This window comes from Scyliorhinus canicula, chromosome 3 (assembly GCF_902713615.1).
Source record: "Scyliorhinus canicula chromosome 3, sScyCan1.1, whole genome shotgun sequence".
NCBI lineage: Eukaryota > Metazoa > Chordata > Chondrichthyes > Carcharhiniformes > Scyliorhinidae > Scyliorhinus > Scyliorhinus canicula.
In genome coordinates, this window is record NC_052148.1 from 97,192,772 (window position 1) to 97,215,039 (window position 22,268).

Here is a 22,268-nt window from a genome sequence, read left to right on the forward strand (position 1 = left end):
TTCATATTTAGTGCACGATACTGCATCTGCCACCTGTTTAGCCACTCACTCAACTTGACTAAATCACGTTGAAGCCACTTTTCATCATCCTCAATTCTGCCCAGTTTTCTGTCGTTGTGCTACTATCTTACAGTTGGTGTTGATGGGCTTGTCTTGCTTAGTACTGGGATGTAGGTGTGTTACTGGGGCAGCTTCAGCCTTTAGGTGGGGAAAAGATAAGGAAGGGGAAGGTACTTGAAGCTCTCCTGGGGGTGGTTCTGTTCTGTACGTGACCGTGTCTCGCGATGGGGAGAGGTGACGTCCACATGCAACAGTAATGGATTCAGTCGGGAGGGCTGAAATGTCCACCACAATGGAAATGCGATTCAGGTTCATTGAGAGGCTGGAGAATAACCAGAGGGAAATCTACCTGCATGCCGTGAGGTTCGAGGAAAATTGGAGGGACCTGAACACTGGCTGAGAGTTTGAACAGTATCCTGGGTATGGAGGAATTTTCTTGAGGTGAGGTTGAGTAGGTTGGGGTTGTACTCATTGGAATTCAGCAGAATGTGAGGTGCACTTATTGAGACATATAGGATTCTCAGGGGGCTTGACGAGATAGATGCTGAGAAGTTGTTTTCCCTTGTCTAGAACCAGAGGGCATGCTCTAAAAGTAAGAGGCCATCCATTTAAGACCGAGATCGGGAGGAATTTCTTCTTGAGGGCAGTGAATCTGTGGAATACTTTACTGCAGAGAGATAGTGAGGGGGGGGGGGGGGGGGGGGGGGGGGGGGGGGAGAGAAAGAGAGAGAGAGAGAAAGAGTACATGCTTTGTAGCCAGTGTGCGGAAAGATGTGATGGGTTGTCGTGCTCTTGAAAAAGGGGTGGGGGAGGTGACGCAAAAGAGAAGTTCAGAGATGGGTTGGAGGGCAGGCAGGAGAGATTAAATGACAAAAATGTTATTGAACACAAAGCAAAGGGAGTGGTAATGATAGTAACAAGATGAAAGACAATCTAAATCCTGTCGCAGAGAAGAGAAGGTAATTATTCCTGGAAGAGGTAGCAGTGAATTAAACGATAAAATAAAACCCATCACATTCCTACCTCTCTTCACTTCCCAAGAGGTGCCATATTGAACCGGTTTACTCTGTTTCACTCCCCACAAATGCATTCAGACCTGCTTCAGGTTTTAGAATGTCTGTTTTATTTTTTTAAGCAGTATTTTGCTTTAATTTCAGTGTTTAATTCACTGCCACTTCTCTTCCAGGAATGCCTCCTTTGAAGTTCTACTCTTCTCATTGACGGGATTTCTCTTTATCATCTTCATCTTTTGTTACTGTCATTACGACTTCCTTTGCCTAGTGTTCCATAATACAGACATTTCAACTAACTCCTGCTCCCAATTAGCTAGTTTTTGTTTTGCTCCACTCGCCCCATCCCTTGCCTTTTGAACAACAGAAGACCCATCACGTTCCTACCCCTCTCCACTTCTGAAGAAGAGTCATTTTAAGAGCAGCACTGTGGCACAGTGGTTAGCACTGCAGCCTCGTGACGCTGAAGTCCCAGATTCGATCCTGGCCCTGGGTCACTGTCTGTGTGGAGTTTGCACATTCTCCCCGTTGGTCTCATCCCCACAACCCAAAAAGATGTGCAGTGTAAGGTGGATTGGCCACACTAAATTGCCCCTTAATTGGGGAAAAAAAATTGGGTACTCTAAATTTATTTTAAAAAGGAGTCATTTTAGACATGAAACATTAGTTCTGCTTCTCTCTCCACAGATGCTGCCAGACCTGTTGAGTTTTTCCAGCATTTCATTTTTATTTTAGATGGGCTGGTGTTGTTTTCTTTGAAACGGAGGCTAACGGCAGCAGACTTAATTGAAGTGTCTAAAACTATGAGTGGCCTAGATAGAGTCAATATTGAGTACCTATTTCTGTTTCAGACAGGCCAATAACCAGCTAACATTAGATCTAAAGTAATTGGCAGAAGGATTAAAGGGGATTGAAGATAAATTATTTCACCGAGAGCATAACGAGTGTTTGGAACTTCCTGCCAGAAAGGATGGTAGAGGGAGAAACCCTCCGTGCATTTTAAACAATTGGACGTGTGCATTTTGTGTTAGGTGTGAGAGATATCCAATTTGAGAATACAGTCACTTACATTATTTTTTGCAAGTAGCATTGTTATTCTTTGTTCTATTTGTTATGGACTCATGGAATGTGGGTGTTGTGAGCAAGACCAGTATTTATTGCCTTTTGAGAAGGTGGTGTTGTGTTGTCTTTTTGAGTTGCTGCAGTCCAAGTGGTGAAGGTGCTGTCACAGTGCTGCTGTTGGCAAGTTCCAAAATTGAGACTGGATGATAAAGAGTGATTGATATATATCCAAGAATGGTGTATGACTTGGAGGGGAACTTGGAGACGATGGTGACTTGATATACTTGAATAGATAACAGACTTTCAATAATTCATGTTCGTTAGTTGCTGGCAGAAGTGGCATCACTGGATTTGTAATCTCCCTTCTTCATTTGGGAACTAATAAAAATACAAGATGCAAGTACAATGTGAGATTCTGGTTTATTACCTTTAATACTGCATCCCATTGGAAAATATTGCCCATATTATACCTTTCGTGTTTCCCTCCCTTCCACCATAGATGCTGAAGCATGCAAATGTAATTATATCATGGGAAATTTTGGTTTGAGAAAAATCAAATTTGTCTGCATGTTTTGTCAACAAATACAAAACTGAAATTTAGCATGGTGATTTGAATAATGACCGCAACACACCTGAGTTATGCAGTTTTGTTCTGTGAATCCCTTGATATTAAATGTAGCCATTAATTATTTAAAAGCATTTAATCTACATAGGAACAGAAACCCTGTGTGCATATCTCTCTTTCTCTCCTTTCTTGCACTCTTTCAATTTTCGTCCTGCACCCTTGCCCCTTCTATTTGGATTGATCTGTTTCAATGATTCTACTTGTAATTGTGTAACACTCACTATTGATTTGTTTTACTTAGCCTGCCCAGTGGAAAGGCTCGGCAAAAGAGAACAAACATGGGACTCCGTTTGTCAGTTTCAATGCTCTCCTAAAACCTGTACCTCAGACCTTCAGTTCATCACCAAACTCTTTAAAGGAGGTATAATTTTTATAATTTAATTTTTTTTTTAATAGTTCTGTTTTTAATGTGTTTTAATCTTTTAAGTTCCATTTATGCTCTCAGTTCTGTGCAACGACTTAACACTCTTGGAAAGTAAATTGCTATAGGTCAAGCAAAGGCGTCAACAACAAAGCCCTCAAACTCGTTCCCCTACATGACGCCAACTCGAACCGCCCTCGGATCAACCTCTCTTCACAGCCAAGTTCCTCACCATCGCAATATTTGCTGCCCAGTCATTCGGCAACACCAGCTTCCCCCCTCACCCCCATTCCAGAAATGTCCACCGCATGCATGGGGCCTTCCCCGCTCACACAAACCTCGATCAGCTCATTGACTTTCCTTAAGAAAGACTTTGGGACAAAGCTCATGATATTCTAAAACACAAAGAGAAACTTAGGCAGCACCGTTATTTTCTTCGTCTGCAGCCGTCCAGCCAGTGACGGCGGCAAAACACCCCACCTCTTAAAATTAGCCTTCATCGCCCTCCACTAATTGAGCCAAGTTCAGTCTGTGCAATTCGGCCCAGCCTCCATGCCATTTGAATGCCTAAGTACCTGAAGCCTGTCCCCACCACCCTAAATGGCAACTCCGCTAATCTCCTTTTGTGCCCTCTGGCATTGATCAGAAACACCTCATTCTTTCCCATGTTCAATTTATATCCCGAAAACCGGCCAAATTCCCCCAAGGTCTCCATAATCCACCCCCCTACCCACCCCGCAATGCTGCAAGTTCAAAATATATAAGAAGTCGTCTGCATATAACAAAATCCTTTGCTCGGTAACCCCCTATAAATCCCTCTCCATGCCCTAAACATCATTGCCAATGGCTCTATTGGCAAAGCGAAAGAGCAACCGGGAGAGCGGGCACCCCTGCCTCGTCCCACGCTGTAACCCAAAGTACCCCAAACTGACTTGGTTCGTCCATACATTCACCACCGGCACCTTGTACAGCATCCGGACTGAATCCGCAAACCGCCGCCCGAACCCAAAACACCCCAGCACTTCAAACAAATACGCCCACTCCACCCGATTAAAAAAATTCTCTGTACCCATCGCCACCACTACCTCTACCTCCTGCCCCTCCAAGGTTATCATAATCACGCTAAATAACCTCCGCACATCCGCGGAAAACCTGTCTGGGCCTCCCCTATCACTCTCTGCACATTGTCGTCAATCTGTGATACAAGCACATTCACCAATTGCTTGGCATCAACATTCAACAGTAATATCAGGTAGTGCGACCCACACAGATTTGGGTCTCTCTCTCTCTCTCTCTCCCCCCCCCCCCCCCCCCCCCCCCCCAAAAATCCCTCGCCTCATTATACGTCCTCACCAGCAATGCCCTCAGCTTCACCCCAAACTTTTTATCAAACTTAACTGGGAACCCGTCCAGCCCGGAGCCTACCCTGCCTACATCGCATCCATCACCTCCCTCGACCCATTCGGGGTCCCCAACTCCACTGTATGAAATTCCAACCCCATCCAGAACTGCCGCATTCCCTCTTTCCCCCATCAGGGGCTCCGACTTCTAGAGCCTCCTAAAAAAGGTCTCAAATGCCCCATGCACGTCCTCCGGGTCAACCACCATCTTACCCTTCTTGTCCCTCAGTCGACCAATTTCCCTCGGTGTTGCTTGCTTCCTCAACTGATGGGCCAGCATCCTACTTGCCTTCTCCCCATACTCATACACCGTCCCTCTATTGCACTCCGCAACTGCCCCACCGCCTTCCCTGTAGACACTAACCCAAACTCCATCTGGAGCCTCTGCCTCTCCTCCGGCGCCATGGAGTACCTCCTGTCCACCCTCGATATCTCAGCCTTGTGCTCTTCTCCCACTCCACCCTCTCTCTGTGCACCCGAAACAAAATAAACTCCTTTCTAACTGCAGCCTTGAGTGCATCCCGCAGCGTGGTGGCTGAGACCTCCCCCATGTGGTTCAACTCCACATAGTGCCCCTCTCCCTGCAATGCGCTCCTTGAACCCCATCAGTTTCTTAGCCACTGCTGACACCCTCAACAACTTGGGACTTGACCTGTCCCGACCTGGGCCCAGAACCATCTTCAAATCACCCCCCATAATCAACTAATGTGTGTCCAGGTCCGGAATCTTCCCAAAACACGCCTCATAAAATCCACGGTGTCTCAGTTGGGGCATAAAGTTTTACCAGGACTACCACCTTCCCAATGACCATCTCATATCCTCTGGATCGGCCACAATGTTCCCCTCTCAAATGCCACCTCTTGTTGACCAACACTGCCACTCTCTTCATCTTCATATCTCGCCCTGAGTGGAACACCTGCCCCACCCATCCTTTCTTCAGTTTCGTCTGATCCCCCAGCTTCAGGCCCATCTCCTGTGAAAACACCATGTCTGCCTTCAGAATCAGTTGCGTGATCACATGCGCCTGTTTAACTGGCCGATTCAGCCCCCTCGCGTTCCATGTGACCAGTCTGGTCAGGAGGCTCCCTGTCCCCCTCCCCTGCTGATCAGCCACACACCCCTTGAGGCCCACCCTTGGATGTCCGCAACCATCTCTCCTTTCCCAACTGCACCCCCCCCCCCCCCCCCCCAATTCTTCCTCCTGACAACCCCACCTCACTCCTGTTAACTAGCCCGCCCAGCTAGCATGGTGGCCCCCACCCGAGGCCTCAGACTACCCTTCACCTGTCCACCACTACCCTGATCCACCCCACTACCAACAAACATAGAAAAACAAAAGGCACGCTCACCATTGCTGCTCCCCGTCGATATCCACCTCAAACTACCTATCACGTACACTTTACAATCATCACAAGGCTCCTCTCCAAAACTCGGCCCTCCTCTTCGCCAACTCCACACCCAGGTCCTGGTATACCCACAGCTCACCCCCTTCCCAGGTGCATTTCCTGATCTGCCTCACCCATTTCAAGATCATACAGACCCATGTCGCTGCTCAATGTGGACGCAAAAATACTTGCATAAGTCCTGGCCAAGAAACTGGAGAACTGTGTACCAGAGGTGGTCACAGAGGACCAGACAGGCTTTTCCAAGGGTACATGGCTTAATGCGAACATCAGATGGCTGCCGTACAACGCCCCCAAGGCAAGCGTTCGAAACAACACCACCAGCTCTGAATACTTCCAGTTGCATAGAGGCACCAGGCAGGGATGCCCACTGTCCCCGCTCCTGTTCGCCCCAGCAATTGAACCCCTGGCGATCGCCCTGCGAGGTGCGAGAGGCTGGAAGGGCATCTGAAGAGGAGGCAAAGAGCACAGAGTCTCACTATGCGGATGATCTGCTTTTCTGCATTTTGGATCCACAGAATGGCATGAAAGAAACCATGAAGCTCCTGGAAGAGTTCGGGGCCTCGTCAGGCTACAATCTCAAACTGGACAAAAGTGAGGTTTTCCTAATGAACCCGAATGGGGGAGATCAGAGCTGGAAGGTCTCCCATTTAAAATAGCCTGAAACAAATTCCGCTCCATGGGGATCTAGATAGCCCACAACTGGACACGGATCCACAAATGTAATCTGACCTGTCTGGCAGAGGAAGTTAAAATGGACCCACAGAGATGGGATGCACTCCCGTTTTCCCTGGTGGGGAGGGTGCAGGTGATTAAGAGGGGGACGGGGGAAGAAAGCAAAGAAGTGAAAAGGGGTAGAAATCCAAGAATCCCTAAGACAACATTGCAGAGGAGAAGAAGCATGGGCCCTGGCCCTCTTGAACTTGCAGTGCTACCACTGGACTACCACTGGGCAACCAACCAACCGAGAGAGTGAGAAGATGGGTAAGGGAACCGAGCATGGAATGGGTGAGAATGGAGGAGTCCTCCTGCAAGGGAATGACCCTTCAAGCCCTCGCCACGACAGCGCTCCCATCCCCGCCGGTAAAATACACATCCTGCCCACTGGTAGTAGCAACATTAGAACCTGCAATCAGATGAGACAACACTTTGGTTTAACCGAGGTGTCACCAAGGCTCCCATCTGCGCCAACCACAGGTTCCCACCAGTTATGCTAGACGCCACCTTTAAGTGGTGGAGACAGGACGGGGTGGACACTAGTGGTCATGGATTTCTACACACGAGACACACTTGTGACCGTCGAAGAGCTGACTGAGAGACTGGAACTACTGAACGGACAGGAGCTCCGACATTAACAAGTCAAAAACTTTCTCCGCAAGCAGATGACTAGGTACTCTATAGTCCCGAGAGACACAATGTCGGAGGAGCTACTGGACCAGGACAGTATGGAAAAAGGGAACTGCGGGGACATGTACCTGTTTGTAGCCAAAAATGGATAGAACGGGGAAGGGGTTGGGTGGATGGGACGCATGGGAACCACCAGGGCCACATAAAGCAGACAGGAATGGTGGGGGTTGGGGGAGGAGGAGAGACCCAAGGAAACGCTAGGAGGGAACCCAGGTAGAGACCGACACAGGGGCCAGAGGGACCCCACAAAGCTATAAAAGCAAAACAAACGACAAACAAACCATCTACGGCAAAGGGAAGGGCCTAAGATAAGGGAATGTGAATGACCACTGATTATCCTTGATATTTCCATCGAAAAAGGGCATAAAAGTAGCTACAGTACTTACTTTTGTATAAAGTTAGTTCAAAACAGTCTATTGGACTGCAACTTCCGAGTTCCCTGACATCATATTGGGGTTTACCCCTTTGGGAGTTCCCAGGTTAGGCTTATACAGCAATTTCCAGGAAGTGCAAACTTCCCCTGGGCAATTACCCTACACTGGAATTTTAAATCTCAAACTTCGAATGGTTCTGATTAGGTTACATCAATGCTTACCCAGAAAAAGTTAGAAGAATTAAAACCTCATCGAACTTCTGGGTAATTGCTGTAGGGAGCCACACTGCCCTTCAGGACTCTCCGAACCCCCAGGTGTTGAGCCCCATCGGTACCCCAGGGTTAGCCCACTGCACCCCCACTCCGGGACTCTCCCACTTCCACGGAGATTCTTCCTCAATACTCGACACCCCCACTATCGTGGACTTTTAACCTACCTGAAACTAGTGCCATAAGAGAAGTGGGACTTCAATGGAGTTGCACTCCACGCTCATTGCCACTCCGAGGACATTCGGGCGCTTACATATATACTGGATACCCGAGTGATTTTAATTCCTTAAAATGTGCTGGAACTCCAAGGTTCTGACTGTATGTGGCAAAAATCCTGAATCTATTTTATTATAATGGTTTACAGGATTTTCCAGGATATTTTGGTGTTTAAGAAATCATTTTGTGATTCAACTATTTTCCCGTTTAAAAACTAGCTCATGCCACACTGTGGGAAACAAGTGGAAAGGAAAATCTACCCGTTAGCCTTTGTTTTACATTAACTTTGTTTCGATTTGAGTTTCCCCTCTTGAGCATTCATCACCCATGGTTTACAAATATAAATGTAATCTGTTTCTCAAGTCAGCACATTCGTGTTGCATTAGTTCATAAACCCTATCCACGTTATAATTGTCATTTTCATTTTAAAGCCCAATTTTTCCAAAGTACAGTATGCATCTTTTAGAAATGTACCATCTGTTACGACTTGTAGACCAAATTGTGATTCAACCCCATTTGTCTACTGCTTCCTACTGATACGCTATTAGTGTTTACTTCAGTTGGTGACATTTTTCTGCTGTATTGAGTGTGTTTTTGTTAGCTGATTCAATAGTATATGTAAACACCCAACAGTAATTTGTTACATGTTGAGCATGCTTCTGGATTCTTTTTGAATTAATTTAATGATTCAATTTATTTAAATAGAGTAGTCGCTCCAGTTCTTCTTCACCGATTGATATAGCAAGTCAACCTCGTATGTTGAAACTGACTCGCATGCGCTCTGACAAGAAAAGTGAGTTTCTGAAGACTTTGAAACAGGACAAATCTGGCGAAGGATATCTTGATGATGGAGACAATATGGATAAAGAAAAGGTAACAATGAGCCCAGATGATGCGCATGTTCTCGTTGGTATAATTTAATATTGTTCCTTTTACTTTCTGCTGCGTTGCATGATTTTCTGGTATTATGTTGTAGCACAACAATGTCAAGCAACCAATTATTTAACTGTACACTGTTGCTGTACATGCATCTTTCACTAGGTTATCAAATATCTTTAGGTGCGAGCCAACGCCATGTATTTTCTATCTTGTTTTGAGAGGTAGTCTGGGCCATTTAAAAAAAAAAAAAAAGTTTTGTTTTCTTATAGTTATAGTTTCACAAGGTAAAGGACAATAAAGATGCAACAATTGACTTGGATTGTAGCACATAGCCAAATGTTGGAAATGCTGCCTTGTTTGTTTGTGTGAAGAGTACGATGTTTAAAATAATCCCATCCTTAATTTTTCGGTTCCAGACTACTTGGACGATATAGGGAAAGTGAAAATTTATCAAAGAATGTTGATTTTTGGAAAAGAGTTGGCAATTGGCCTAGAAGTTCTAGTTGTAATGGTGGCTGAAATGTTGGTGTTTACCGTAATTACTGTGTAAAACTGATAACTCCTGTGCATCCAGTTGAATGTCTGAAGTTCATGCCTTGCTTCGCAGCAGGCACAGTCTTCACAGATGCTAGTTCACTGATTTTTGTGCTGATTGTGTGAACTGCATCTTTCTACCCTCTAGTCTCACTGTAGGAACCATTGGAAATGTTAGGTCATGTTCATTGAAGTGCAACTGAGTTTTAATGGTGTGCTAAGTCATAATTACTTGTGAACATCTTCTTTGGCCTTGAAAAGCAATTTTTTGCAGTTATAGAGCATTATTCCTTTCATTATAATATTAGCATTTCATGGTTTTCATTTTTCCAAAGATTGTTTGTTTGATATTTCAGCATCTACCCTAATCCCACACCTGACCCCACTTTTTATCATGCTTCCTGTAAAATGATTAAAAAGTGAACTATAATCTGCTTTTTATTTCCTGGTTTACTGTCCATGCAAATTTTTCAGCCTGATTGGCTGATTAGCCAGATTGATGCCTGCTCTATTACTGGATGTCCTGGATCCCAATTGGTGGTGCCAGATTCATAGTCATGTCAGAATAGAATAAACTCATTCTCTAGAGCCTGCTAAGTCCTGTGGGTCTCTTTTCTTGAGGTCAGCAGAGAATGCTATCCTTTTGTCATTGACTGCAAAACAAGAAAGGTGGCAGGGCAAGTTGATCAGGTGATGCTTAAACCATACGGGGCGAGATTCTTCGCAAATGCGGAGAATCGTAAAGGCTGCCGTGGGACAGGCCGTGACCCACGGCAGCCTTCACGGCCAATTCCGGGGCCGATTCTCCCCCCCCCCCCCCCGGGTGGGGCTAGGAGCGCGGCCCATTGCGTCACGGCGTCGCGGCCTTGACGCCAACCTGTGCATGCGCAGTTGGCGTCTTCCCTAAGCCGCCCCGCAAGATGTGGGGGCTTGATCTTGCGGGGCGGCAGAGGGAAAAGAGTGCGTCCGTTACGGACGCACGGCCCCCCCTTGGCACGGCCATGGTACTGCCGTGCCAATTGGCCCCCAGATGCCCCAAACGGTCATCTGGTGCCCGTTTCATGACAGCAGCGAGCAGGTGTGTTTGCTGCCGTGTTGAAACGGGCGTGAAGGCCCGGCCGCTCGGCCCATCGTCCTCGGAGAATCGCCGGTCACCGTAAAAAAAACAGCGAGCGGTGATTCGTGGCGTGGGGGGGGGGGAGAATAGCGGGAGGGCGTGAAAAATGTCAGGAGGCCCTCCCGCTATTCTCCAACCCTGCGGGGGGGGGAGGGAGAATCGTGCCCATGGTTTTCCAAAAGAGGTATAAAACATAAAGACAAAAAATTCATACTGGTCCAGCCAATGAGTTGGAGCATGGAGGACAATTCTGGGCATTTCAGGAAAGCTGTAAAAGGCCTCATGCTGCTGAGGAAGTTGACCACCAGAGATGAGGGATTTTGGTTATATGGAGAGATTTGAAAAGTTTGGTTTATTCTCATTGGAAGTCTGAAAGATGAGGAATAACCCAATATATGATTTCAAGTGCATGAGAGATTTTGATGAGAACAATAATCGGAAACTACTGCCACTGGCGGGTGGTTCAATAACCAGAAGCCACAGATATAAAATAATTGGCAAAAGATCCAGACGGCTTTTCACTTAAGTTGTCGGGACCTCGAAAGTGTCTGAAAAGGTGTTGGGAGCTCACTCCATGAATTATTTTTTAAAAATTGCTGGACAGGTACTTCAGGGTTAGGAACTTAAAAGAGGATTAAGAACAAAAAGCAGGGGGTTGGTACTAAGTACAACTGTTCTTTCAAAGGGCTAGCATAGGTATGACAGGCCAAATAGCCTCTTCCTAAAATGTAAGTTCCTATGGTACTATTAATCTTGTTGAATCAGTAATCTATAAAACACGTTGTACGGGTGTTTCCATTGAGTTGTAGAATGAAGAGGCATCTTGCAACTTGAGGAATGCATTTAGTTCCAATTATCGGAGCACAAGGAATTAGCACAGGGCTAAATCGCTGGCTTTGAAAGCAGGCCAGCAGCACGGTTCGATTCCCGTAACAGCCTCCCCGAACAGGCGCCGGAATGTGGCGACTAGGGGCTTTTCACAGTAACTTCATTTGAAGCCTACTTGTGACAATAAGCGATTTTCATTTCATTTCATTTCATTTCAAGTGCAGAGAAAAATCACAGGACTAATCTTTAATCTCAAAGTTATTAGAAAAGGTTTAGTTGAGGATTAGTTGATCCAATAATTTGTCTACAGTGATTCTTAAAATGGACTGGCGTTTATGGTCATGATGGCAAAACTGTAAAATAAGAGGCACATGATGGAATCATATTGGGGAGATATGCTAAATGGTCTCCTAATCAGTACATTGTCATCATTTGCATAGTATTCCAATGTACTGAACCAGTAATCGGAATCCTCACTTATGATCAAGAGATCAAATTCCACCATGGAAGGTATGAGCATCTGGATTTAACTTTTTGTAGTGATGAATAAAAAGTTGATATTTACGTTTTCAGGTTTAAAAAAATAAATAAATGAAATTGACTGGGAATCTATTGTCCTCTCAGTTAGTTCACTAATGTCTTTTTTCGAGAGGACGACTATCTCATCGGTCTGGCCTAAATGTTACCCTAATCCTACACCAGTATGGTTGACCCTTAACTGTTCTTTGAAATTATGAGTACGTTGCTGCTTCACAAGGAATGTTTGCTGGATTGGACAGTGAGAAGGGAGGAAGTGAAAGGGCAGATGCTGCATATCTTGCGCTTGCATGGATATGCTGTGGGTTGCAGGGGTGGAGAGTTTGGAATGTCAGTGACTGAGAATCAGGGTATTGTAGAGGAAACAGTGTTTTCTGAAAGATGTTTGTTTGTACCATCACACTGGAGGTGATGGAAATGGCGGTGATTGATTTGGTGAATTGTTGAATGCTGAAGCTGGTAGGATTGAAGGTGAGGACAAGAGAAACCCAATCTCTGTCCTTAAACTTACTGGACCAACTTTCCCTTCCTTTTAATTTAAGGTTTTGTTCATGGAAATCACAGTTGTTACTCATCTCCATAATTTTCTAGGTCATTAATCGTTTCTATGATGTAGATGACTGGAGTTGCATGCTGTTGAAGTCAAGCCAATACCCTACACTGAAATAATGCAACTTCTTCAGATTTGGGATCTTCTCCTCATATCACTAATTCCTGAATTGCATTTTTCACTATGGCAATTTGCTAATTAGTTTTGTACATTTGCCAGTAACTTGGCAGTATTTAATATCCTGTAGCCCTGTTCCATTTTTACTATCATAATTTTTCTATTCTCTTCCTCTCCACCACTCTCGTCCTCCACCTCTCTCGTCCTCCACCTTATCTAATGTTGTTTTCCCTGTTCGGGTTCAGGTCCATTAATGAACATTATTACGATTGCATCTGATGTTACTACTGGGTGAGAAGATCCGAGAATGGAACCCTGGCTCATAGCCTGTAACTTTTGCTTTTCTCTTAGAAATATGGATGAACAGGGTCATAGAACTGACAATTAGCTTGTTACAAAATAATAAAATGTTTATTAAACATAAGATTGACTATAATACAACACTCCTTCCACTTATATCTTTACAAAGGTGTTAAAATGTTTATGGATAACACAAGTTAGAGAATATATCTTACACTACATTGTTCTCAGTAAGTACACTGTCCTTGTAAACCAACAGGCCAATTGTGGTCAGACACACCTCACTCTGAAACCAAGTGGCAGACAACACCCAATACAGCTTCTGTGGATTTCTCATCAAATCCCCCTCCTCCCCCCAGATGATTATCACACAGTGAGCCACTGGCCTCAAGTGTTTCCAAACTCCATTCTCAAAGAGACATGCCTCAGAATCTTTTTTTTAACAAACAATTTTATTGAGCTATTTTTCGGCATTGTAAACAGTTACAGATAACAAAAAAAAAGCAAAAATGTGCAAACACAATGTAAAATCATTCCCTTGCTGACGCTCACTCTCCCGCGAAGAAGTCGATGAATGGTTGCCACCTTCGGGCGAACCCCAGTACAGATCCCCTCAAGCCGAACTTAATTTTTTCCATACCCAGAAAACTTGACATGTCCGAAAGCCATAGTTCGGTCTTCGGGGGTTTTGGGTCCCTCCATGCCAGCAGTATTTACCGCATCAGGGAAGCAAAGGCCAGAACATCGGCCTCTTTCTCCTCCTGGACTCCCGGGTCTTCCGAAAATTGCCACCCCTGGACTCATCACCACCCTTGTTTTTAGCACCCAGGACATGATCCCCACAAATCCCTCCCAGCACCCCCTAAGCTTAGGACATGCCCAAAACATGTGAACGTGGTTCGCTGGTCCTCCCGCGCATCTAGCGCACTTGGCCTCTACCCCAAAGAATTTGCCCATCCAAGCTACTGTCATGTGGGCCCGGTGAACGACCTTAAATTTAATCAGGCTGAGCCTGGCACATGTTGCGGTTGAGTTTACCCTACTCGGGGCTTCTGCCCACAGCCCATCCTCCATCTCCCCGCCAAGCTCCTCCCATTTGAGTTTCAGTTCCTCCGTCTGGGACTCTTCCCCCTTCATGAGCACCTTGTAAATATCCGAGACTCTACCCTCTCCTCCTTCTCCTCTAGAGACTATTCTGTCTTGGATCCCCGTTGGCGGGAGGCGTGGGGAGGATGGGGCCCGTCTGCGGACAAAGTCCTGCATCTGTAAGTGCCTAAAGTCATTTCCCCATACCAGCTCAAATTTCTCCTCCAAGCCCCTCAAACTCGCAAAGCTCCCATCCAGGAACATATCGCTCACCCACGCCCGCTGCCATGTTCGAAACCCTCCATCCATGTTTCCTGGGGCAAATCGATGATTATCACATATTGGAGCCCAGACAGACGCACCCACCTCCCCTACATGCCTCCTCCACTTGCCCCATATCCGCAGGGCCGCCCCCACTACAGGGCTGGTGGAGTACCTGGTCGGCGACAGCGGTAGGGGAGCCGTGGCCAGGGCTGCCAAACTGGTGCCCCTGCACGAAGCCACCTCTACCCGCTCCCAGATAGACCCCGTACCTACCATCCACTTCCTTATCATGGCTATGTTAGCCGCCCAGTAGTAGTTGATCAGACTCGGCAATTCCAGCCCTCCCTCGCTGTGGCTCCTTTCAAGCATCGCCTTCTTCACCCGTGGGGATTTTCCCACCCAGGCAAAGCTCATGATGATTTTGCCAGTCATTTTGAAGAAGGACCGTGGGATAAAAATCGGGAGGCACTGGAAGATGAACAGGAATCTCGGGAGCATCCCTGTCTGGTCCCGCGATGTAGTCTGAAATAGAACATAGAACAGTACAGCACAGAACAGGCCCTTCGGCCCTCAATGTTGTGCCGAGCCATGATCACCCTACTCAAACCCATGTATCCACCCTATACCCGTAACCCAACAACCTCCCCCTTAACCTTACTTTTATTAGGACACTACGGGCAATTTAGCATGGCCAATCCACCTAACCCGCACATCTTTGGACTGTGGGAGGAAACCGGAGCACCCGGAGGAAACCCACGCACACAGGGGGAGGACGTGCAGACTCCACACAGACAGTGACCCAGCCGGGAATCGAACCTGGGACCCTGGAGCTGTGAAGCATTTATGCTAACCACCATGCTACCCTGCTGCCCCAAATAATCTGACATTACCCTGTTCGCCTTAACGCTAGCTTTTGGGGCCTGGTACAGTAGTCTGACCCAATTAACCAGTCCCTCCCTGAACCCAAACCGTCCAAGCACCTCCCACAAATCGCCCCACTCCATCGAAGGCCTTCTCACCCTCTATTGCCACCACTACCTCCACCCCCTTGCCCGTCGGGGGCATCATGATCACATTAAGCAATCTTCTCAAGTTAGCTGTCAGCTGCCTAGCTTTCACAAACCCTGTCTGATCGTCCCCAATCACCTCCGGTACGCAGTCCTCAATTCTAATCGCCAGGACCTTTGCCAGGAGCTTGGCATCCACATTGATCAGGGAGATTGGCCTGTATGACCCGCAGGATTCCGGGTCCTTGTCCCGCTTCAATATCAGCGAGATGGTGGCTTGCGACATCGTCGGCGGCAGGGTCCCTCTGTCCCTAGCCTCATTAAAAACCCTACTCCAGACTGGTCCCACTATCTCCGAGAACTTCTTGTAAAACTCTACTGGCTATCCATCCGGTCCCGGGGCTTTCCCCGACTGCATGGCCTTTAGGCCCCCCAATACCTCCTCCGCTCTAATCGGGGCCCCCAGCCCGTCCACTAGTCCCCCGCCTACTTTTGGGAATGTTAGTCTGTCCAGGAACCTTTTCATCTCCTCCGGCTCTTCCGGGGGTTCTGAAGTATACAGCTTTATATAGAAGTCCCGGAATACCTTATTCAGTCCTGCCGGGTCCTCCACTCTGCGCCCCTCCCCATCCATCACTCTACTTATTTCCCTGGCCGCCTCCCTCTTCCTGAGTTGCTGCGTTAGCAATCTGCTGGCCTTCTCCCCATGCTCATACACCACTCCCCTCGCCTTCCTAAGTTGTCCCACTGCCCTACTCGTGGATAGCACCCCCAGTCCGATTGTAATCTCCGTCTCTCCCTTAGTAGGTCCTCCCCCGGGGACCCCGCATGCTCCTCGTCTATCCAATAAATTTCCCTAACCGATCTGTCCATTTCTGCTCTGTCCGCCCAGACCCTGTGAGCCTGAATTGAGATCAGCTCCCTCCTCTACTGCCTTCAACGCCTCCCACTGGGTCACTGCTGAAACCTCCCCGTATCGTTCACCTGCAAGTAGTTTTGCATACACTTCCGAAGTCTCACATATCCCCTCCTCTGACAACAATCCTCCGTCTAACCTCCATTGCGGGCGTTGGTAATTCGTCCCCCCCCAACCTGCAGGTCCACCCAGTGCGGGGCATGGTCCGAGATAGTGATTGCCGATAATTCCATATTCTTTACCTCCCCTACACAGTCCCTGCTCAAGATAAAGAAATCAATCCTAGAATATACTTTATGAACATGTGAGTAAAACGAGTATCCCCTTCCCGTCGGCTGTCTGGCTCTCCATGGGTTCACTGCCCCCATTTGCTCCATGAACCCTTTCAGCTCCCTTGCCATTGCTGGGAGTCTACCCGTTCTGGGACACGACCGGTCCAGCCCCGGGTCAAGGACCGTATTAAAGTCCCCCCCCCCCCCCCCCCCCCCCCCCCCCCCCCCACCACCATTATCAGCCTCTGAGTCTAGGTTCGGGATCTTCCCCAGCACTCTTTTTTTGATAAAGTCCACGTCGTCCCAGTTCGGAGCATATATGTTCACCGGCACCACTCTTCTCCCCTCCAGTTTGCCCCTTACCATAAGTAATCTGCCCCCCCCTGTCTGCGACTACACCTTCCGCCTCAAATTGAACCCGCTTATTGATCATAATTGCTACCCCCCTGGATTTAGAATCCAAGTCCGAGTGGAAGACCTGGCTAATCCAGCCCTTCCTTAGCCTAGTCTGGTCAGACACTTTTTCAGATGTGTCTCCTGCAACATAATTATGTCCGCCTTCAGAGCCCGCAGATGTGCGAACACACGTACCCTTTTAACTGGCTCATTTAGTCCCCTGACATTCCAGCCTTGGGGGGGGGGGGGGGGGGGGTCGGGTCCCCCCCAGGCAAAAACTGCCCACAAAATATACACCACATGGCACCTTTAAAACAGCAAACAGTTGACCAGCAGTCCAGGCACAGTAAGCATCAAACGGTAATTCTTGGACCCTAGCTTGCATCCGTGGGTCCTTTTTTCGGGACCAGCCCCTGATCCCTCGCAAAGTCCATCGCTTCTTCGGGCTCAGAGGTAGTGGTGTTGGCCCTGATGCATGACCCAAAGACGGGCCGGGAAGAGCAGACCAAACTTCACGTGCTTTTTGAATAACACCTCCTTAAACTTGTTTAAAGGCTGCTCGCTGCCTAGCCACCTCCTGGCTTAGATCCTGGCAAATGCGAAGAACACTGTTATTCCACGTGCTGCTCCTGGCGCTCTTTGCCCACTGCAGCACCCGCTCCTTTTCCACAAACCTGTGGAACCTAATCACCATCGGACGGGGGGGGACCCCCTGGACGTACCCCCTCGTCTGTACTCTGTGGGCCCCCTCCAGCTCCGGCGGTCGCGGAAAGGCTTCAGCCCCCCATCAGCTGCATCAACAGGTCCGCCTGAAATGCTGTGGCATCTGCTCCCTCAACCCCTTCCGGGAGGCCGATAATCCTCAGATTTTGTCTATGGGCTCTATTTTCCAGCTCCTCTACTCTGTCCAGCAGTCTTCTCTGTCTCTCCTTCAACCCGTCCACTTCTAGCGCCGCAATCGTCTGCGCATCCGCCTGCTCCTCCACCGCCTCTCCCAGCTCCTTAACTTTTTCGTCCTGGGCATCCAGTCTCTGGTTCAGCTGATCCACTGCCTTCTGAAGTGGGTCCAAGTTATCCCGCTTCAACGACTCAAAACTGTTTTTAATAACCTGCAGCATGTTTTCCAGCGCTTGCTGGATCGCCGATCCGTAGGTCTGCCATCTTGGCTCCCGGGTCAGCTTCCCCTGCACCTTGCCTTTGTCCCTTCCTCTCCCGTTTTCGCTGCTTTCTGCCCTCTCGCGGTTCCATGCAGTTCTGCTCCCTCCTCCGCACCTCCGTGGCCATCCTTTCACAGCTCCACAGTCCCGCAAAACCGGGGGACCAGGTCCTCAAATTCCGCCGGAGTGAGAGCCCCTGAATGTGCGGCTCACTCACTCATTGCCGCAGCCGGAAGTCATGCCTCAGAATCTTCTCCCAAACAATGCTTTATCTCTGATGCCTTCACCATGGATCCACTTCCAGAATTTTAATCTCTCTTTTCAGTATTCCTCTGCCTTGGATTTCCACATGCATTCAAGCTTCCATACAATCTCTCAGGTACCCAGCCACACTTAAAGAACATCACTACTTCACAGGCTGTATTGAGATATCACCAACCTTAGGATTACTTCAGATATCTGGTTTCTCGTTAGCTGACCTCTCCAGGTCTGCACCTTTCAGCTGTCTTTAACTAGGAGTATTTTTCTGCCCCTTTCTTTAACTTGAGTATATAGTCCCTTATTCAATTTCTAGTTCCTTTTGTCCCTTTGACTTCAGTCTTCCTGGGACTTGTCTTTCATTTCTAGTTTCTAGAACTACCCGTGCTTTAACTTCTGGGACTTCCTTTCTTCTCCTTACTCCATTGTCCTGCTGCTCTGCTTCTGGCAGTGTCTGTGAGAGCTGCTTCCTTTCTGCATAGTTCTAACTGCTGCTGAGTCCAGCTTAAAACTAAACTCAAAAATTCTTTCTAATTTAAAATGATCCCTGGTTGTTGAGCTTGCTTTAACACGTGTTTACTGTCACGTCATCAACCCTTTAATACCAATGCAGCACCGTTTAAAATAAAACCAAAACCTCTCTATTTGCAAACATTTAGCGCTAATCAAACTAAAGTTTCAACCCTTTCTTGCACCGAAACACACAATCAAACTCACCTAAATCTATACCTTGTTTATAATACCCAAAAATATAAATATAGCTTAGTTAAAATTGCCTGTTTCTTGGCAACATTGACCGAGTATTTGCAGCCAATTTGGTTGCATGAGCACTGTAGCTGAGCCCAAATCTCCTTTGTTGAATATCTAGAAATGTAGTTTCAGCAGGGCGTTGCTGGCTAATAATAAGTAGCACAACCCCCCCCCATTATGGAGGAAGAAATTGATCAATTACATCAATGGCAGCACTCATGGGTTGATGTGCAAACAGGGTGTTTCACTGTACTGTGGAAAGTGGCTGTCTTGTTTGCCTGCGTAACAACAGTAACTACACTTCAGAAACTTATTCTTTTCTTTAAAAATGTATTTTGTTCTAAACTTATTCAAACAGTTGCAAAACATAAATAATCTGGGGGACATGCTCCCCATCACACATTTTTACAGTTTGCACATGTTTTCCCCCCTTCCTCTGCGACGAACAGCCCCTCGAACATGGCCACGAACAGCCCCCACTTTGTCTCGAAGCCGTCCGATGACATCCTCGGTTCATACTTAATTTTTTTCCAAATGGAGGAAGTCATATAGGTCCCTTAGCCAGGCCATCATCCCCGGCGGTGTTGCTGACCGCTATTCCTTATGCACCCTATGTACCACCTTAAACTGTATCAGGCTCATCCTCGCACATGATGAGGTCAAGTTCACCCTACGTAGTACCTCACTCCACACTCTTCAATTTATCTCCACTCCCAGCTCCTTCGCCCACTTCTTCTAATCTTCACCCCCTGCTCTCCCAACCATTTATAAATGTCCCCAATCCTGCCCACCCTTCCACATCTGGAAGCAGCAACCGTTCCAATAGTGCATACTTTGGGAGCTTGGGGAACCCTGTCCACACCTTCCGTGCCAAGTCTCTCCTGTCACTTGGATCTCCAGATATCTGAACGTATCCCTACTACCTTGAATGGTAACCTCCCCCCTAAGCTGGCTCTCTGACTCAACTCGTTCACCGGGAACGTCCCGCTTTTCCCACGTTCAGTTTATAACCTGAGACAGTCCCAAACCCCTCTAATTGGCCCATAATCCTCCCTATGCTCTCCAGTGGGTCCGACGCACACACAGCAACAGGTGATCTGCATATAGCAACACCCAGTGCTCCCTGCTCCCCCTCCTAATTCCCTGCCACTCTTCCGATCTCCCTAAGGGCCATTGCCAAGGGCTCTAAAGCTAGCGTGAACAGTAGCAGCAATAGCAGGCACCCCTGCCTCGTTCCCTTGTGCAACCCGAAACTCTATTATTTCATCTCATTGGCCCATACACTCACCACCAGGGCCACATGTAACAGGCAGACCCATGCCGCAAACGTCAGGCTGACCTCCCCAGGACCTCGAACAGGTACCGCCACTCCACCGGATCGAATACCTTCCCCACATCCGTGGGCACCACCACCTCCAGCCCTCTCACCGAGGTCAAAGTCATGTTTAACAATCGCCTTTATATTACTGGGGAGTTGACTTCCGGTGGCGGCCATGATGTGAGTGGTTGCACACAGGGCAGCTCCTGCTTGAAGGCGTAGAAAAGAGCTCTTGTTACCCAGAATTGGGTGTAACATCGACAGAAAAATGTAACTGAAGGTTGGAGGAGAAATTCCCTTTGTGAGTGGTATGTCTGCTGGTTACCACACCTGGCAGAAGAAGGACTTGGCCAAGGAGTTGGATGAGACCTGTGGCGCAGCAGCTAGTGGAAAGATGGTGGAAGGGGAAGGTTCAGTGCAAGTAGGAAAGCCTCGGGTGGAACAGTTGATGGCCTTCATCAAGCAAGAGTTATGCCAGCAGAGAAAGGAGATTCAGGAGGATCGTTCAAAGGCCATCGAAGGGGCTGTAGCACCCCTGAAGGGATTGATGGAGTGAGTGGAGAAATGCTTGGTGGCACAGTGGTCGCAGATCTGAGAGATCAAGAGGGTAATGTCAGACCACAGCGATCGGGTGGTGGCATTGGAGGCAGGAGGTGGTGCTCTTGGAAGACCTTTGCAAGACGTTGAAAACAAAGAACAATACAGCACAGGAACAGACCCTTCGGCCCTCCAAGCCTGTACCAGTCATGATACCAACCTTTGCCAAAAACCCTCACACTTCCTTGTGCTGTATCCCTCTATACCCATCCTATCCTTGTGTTTGTCAAGATGCCTTCTGAACGTCATTAAAATATCTGCTTCCACAACCTCTCCTGGCAACATGTTCCAGGCACTCTCCACCCTCTGTGGAAAAACCTGCCTCGCACATCTCCTCTAAACTTTGCCCCATGGACCTTAAACCTATGCCCCCTGGTGACTGACCCCTCCGCCCTGGGAAAGAGTGCCTGCCCATCCATTCTATCCATGTCCCTCATAATCTTATAGACCGCTATCAGGTCACCCCTCAACCTCCATCTTTCTAATGAAAACAGTCCGAGTCTATCGAGCCCCTCCGCACAGCTAACGCCCTCCGGACAAGGCAACATCCTGGTAAACCTCCTCTGTACCCTCTCCAGAGCCTCCACAATTGGCTGGTAGTGTGGCGATCAGAATTGTGTGCAATATTCCATGTGTGGCCGTACCAAGGTTCTATATAACTGTAGCATGACTTGCTAGTTTTTATACTCTGTGCCCCATCTAATGAAGGCAAGCATTCCGTATGCTTTCTTGACTACCTTGTTCACTTGTGTTGCCACCTTCAAAGATCTGTTGGACATGCACGCCCAGATCTCTCTGACTTTCTATATTCCTAAGTATTTTGCCATTTACGATATATTTCCCCTCTGTTAGAGCTACCAAAATGCATTACCTCATATTTGTTTGGATTAAACTCCATTTGCCATTTCTCTGCCCAAGTCTCCAACCTATCTATTTCCTGCTGTATCTTCTGACAATCCTCCACACTATCTGCCATACTCGTCACAACCTACCATTCAGGAAAAACACCTTTCTACTGCTACCCTTTGCCTTTTGTGACTGAGCCAGTTCTGTATCCATCTTACCACCTCACCTCTGATCCTGTGTGAATTCACTTTTTGCACCAGTCTGCCATGAGGCACCTTGTCAAAGACTTTACTGAAATCCATGTAAACAACATCGACCAGCCTCCCTTCATCAATCATTTTTGTCGTCACCT

The 22,268-nt window shown here is 47.6% G+C and overlaps 1 protein-coding gene across 1 annotated transcript in view; it reads left to right on the plus strand.

Moving 5' to 3' along the window:
* LOC119962826 (vasculin-like) overlaps nt 1-22,268 on the plus strand; it is a 115,606-nt gene that overhangs the window by 66,509 nt on the left and 26,829 nt on the right. The window contains exons 8-9 of the mRNA XM_038790957.1: nt 2,999-3,118; nt 8,893-9,060. Coding sequence (XP_038646885.1) covers nt 2,999-3,118; nt 8,893-9,060 — 288 coding nt within the window. The remainder of the gene's footprint in view (nt 1-2,998; nt 3,119-8,892; nt 9,061-22,268) is intronic.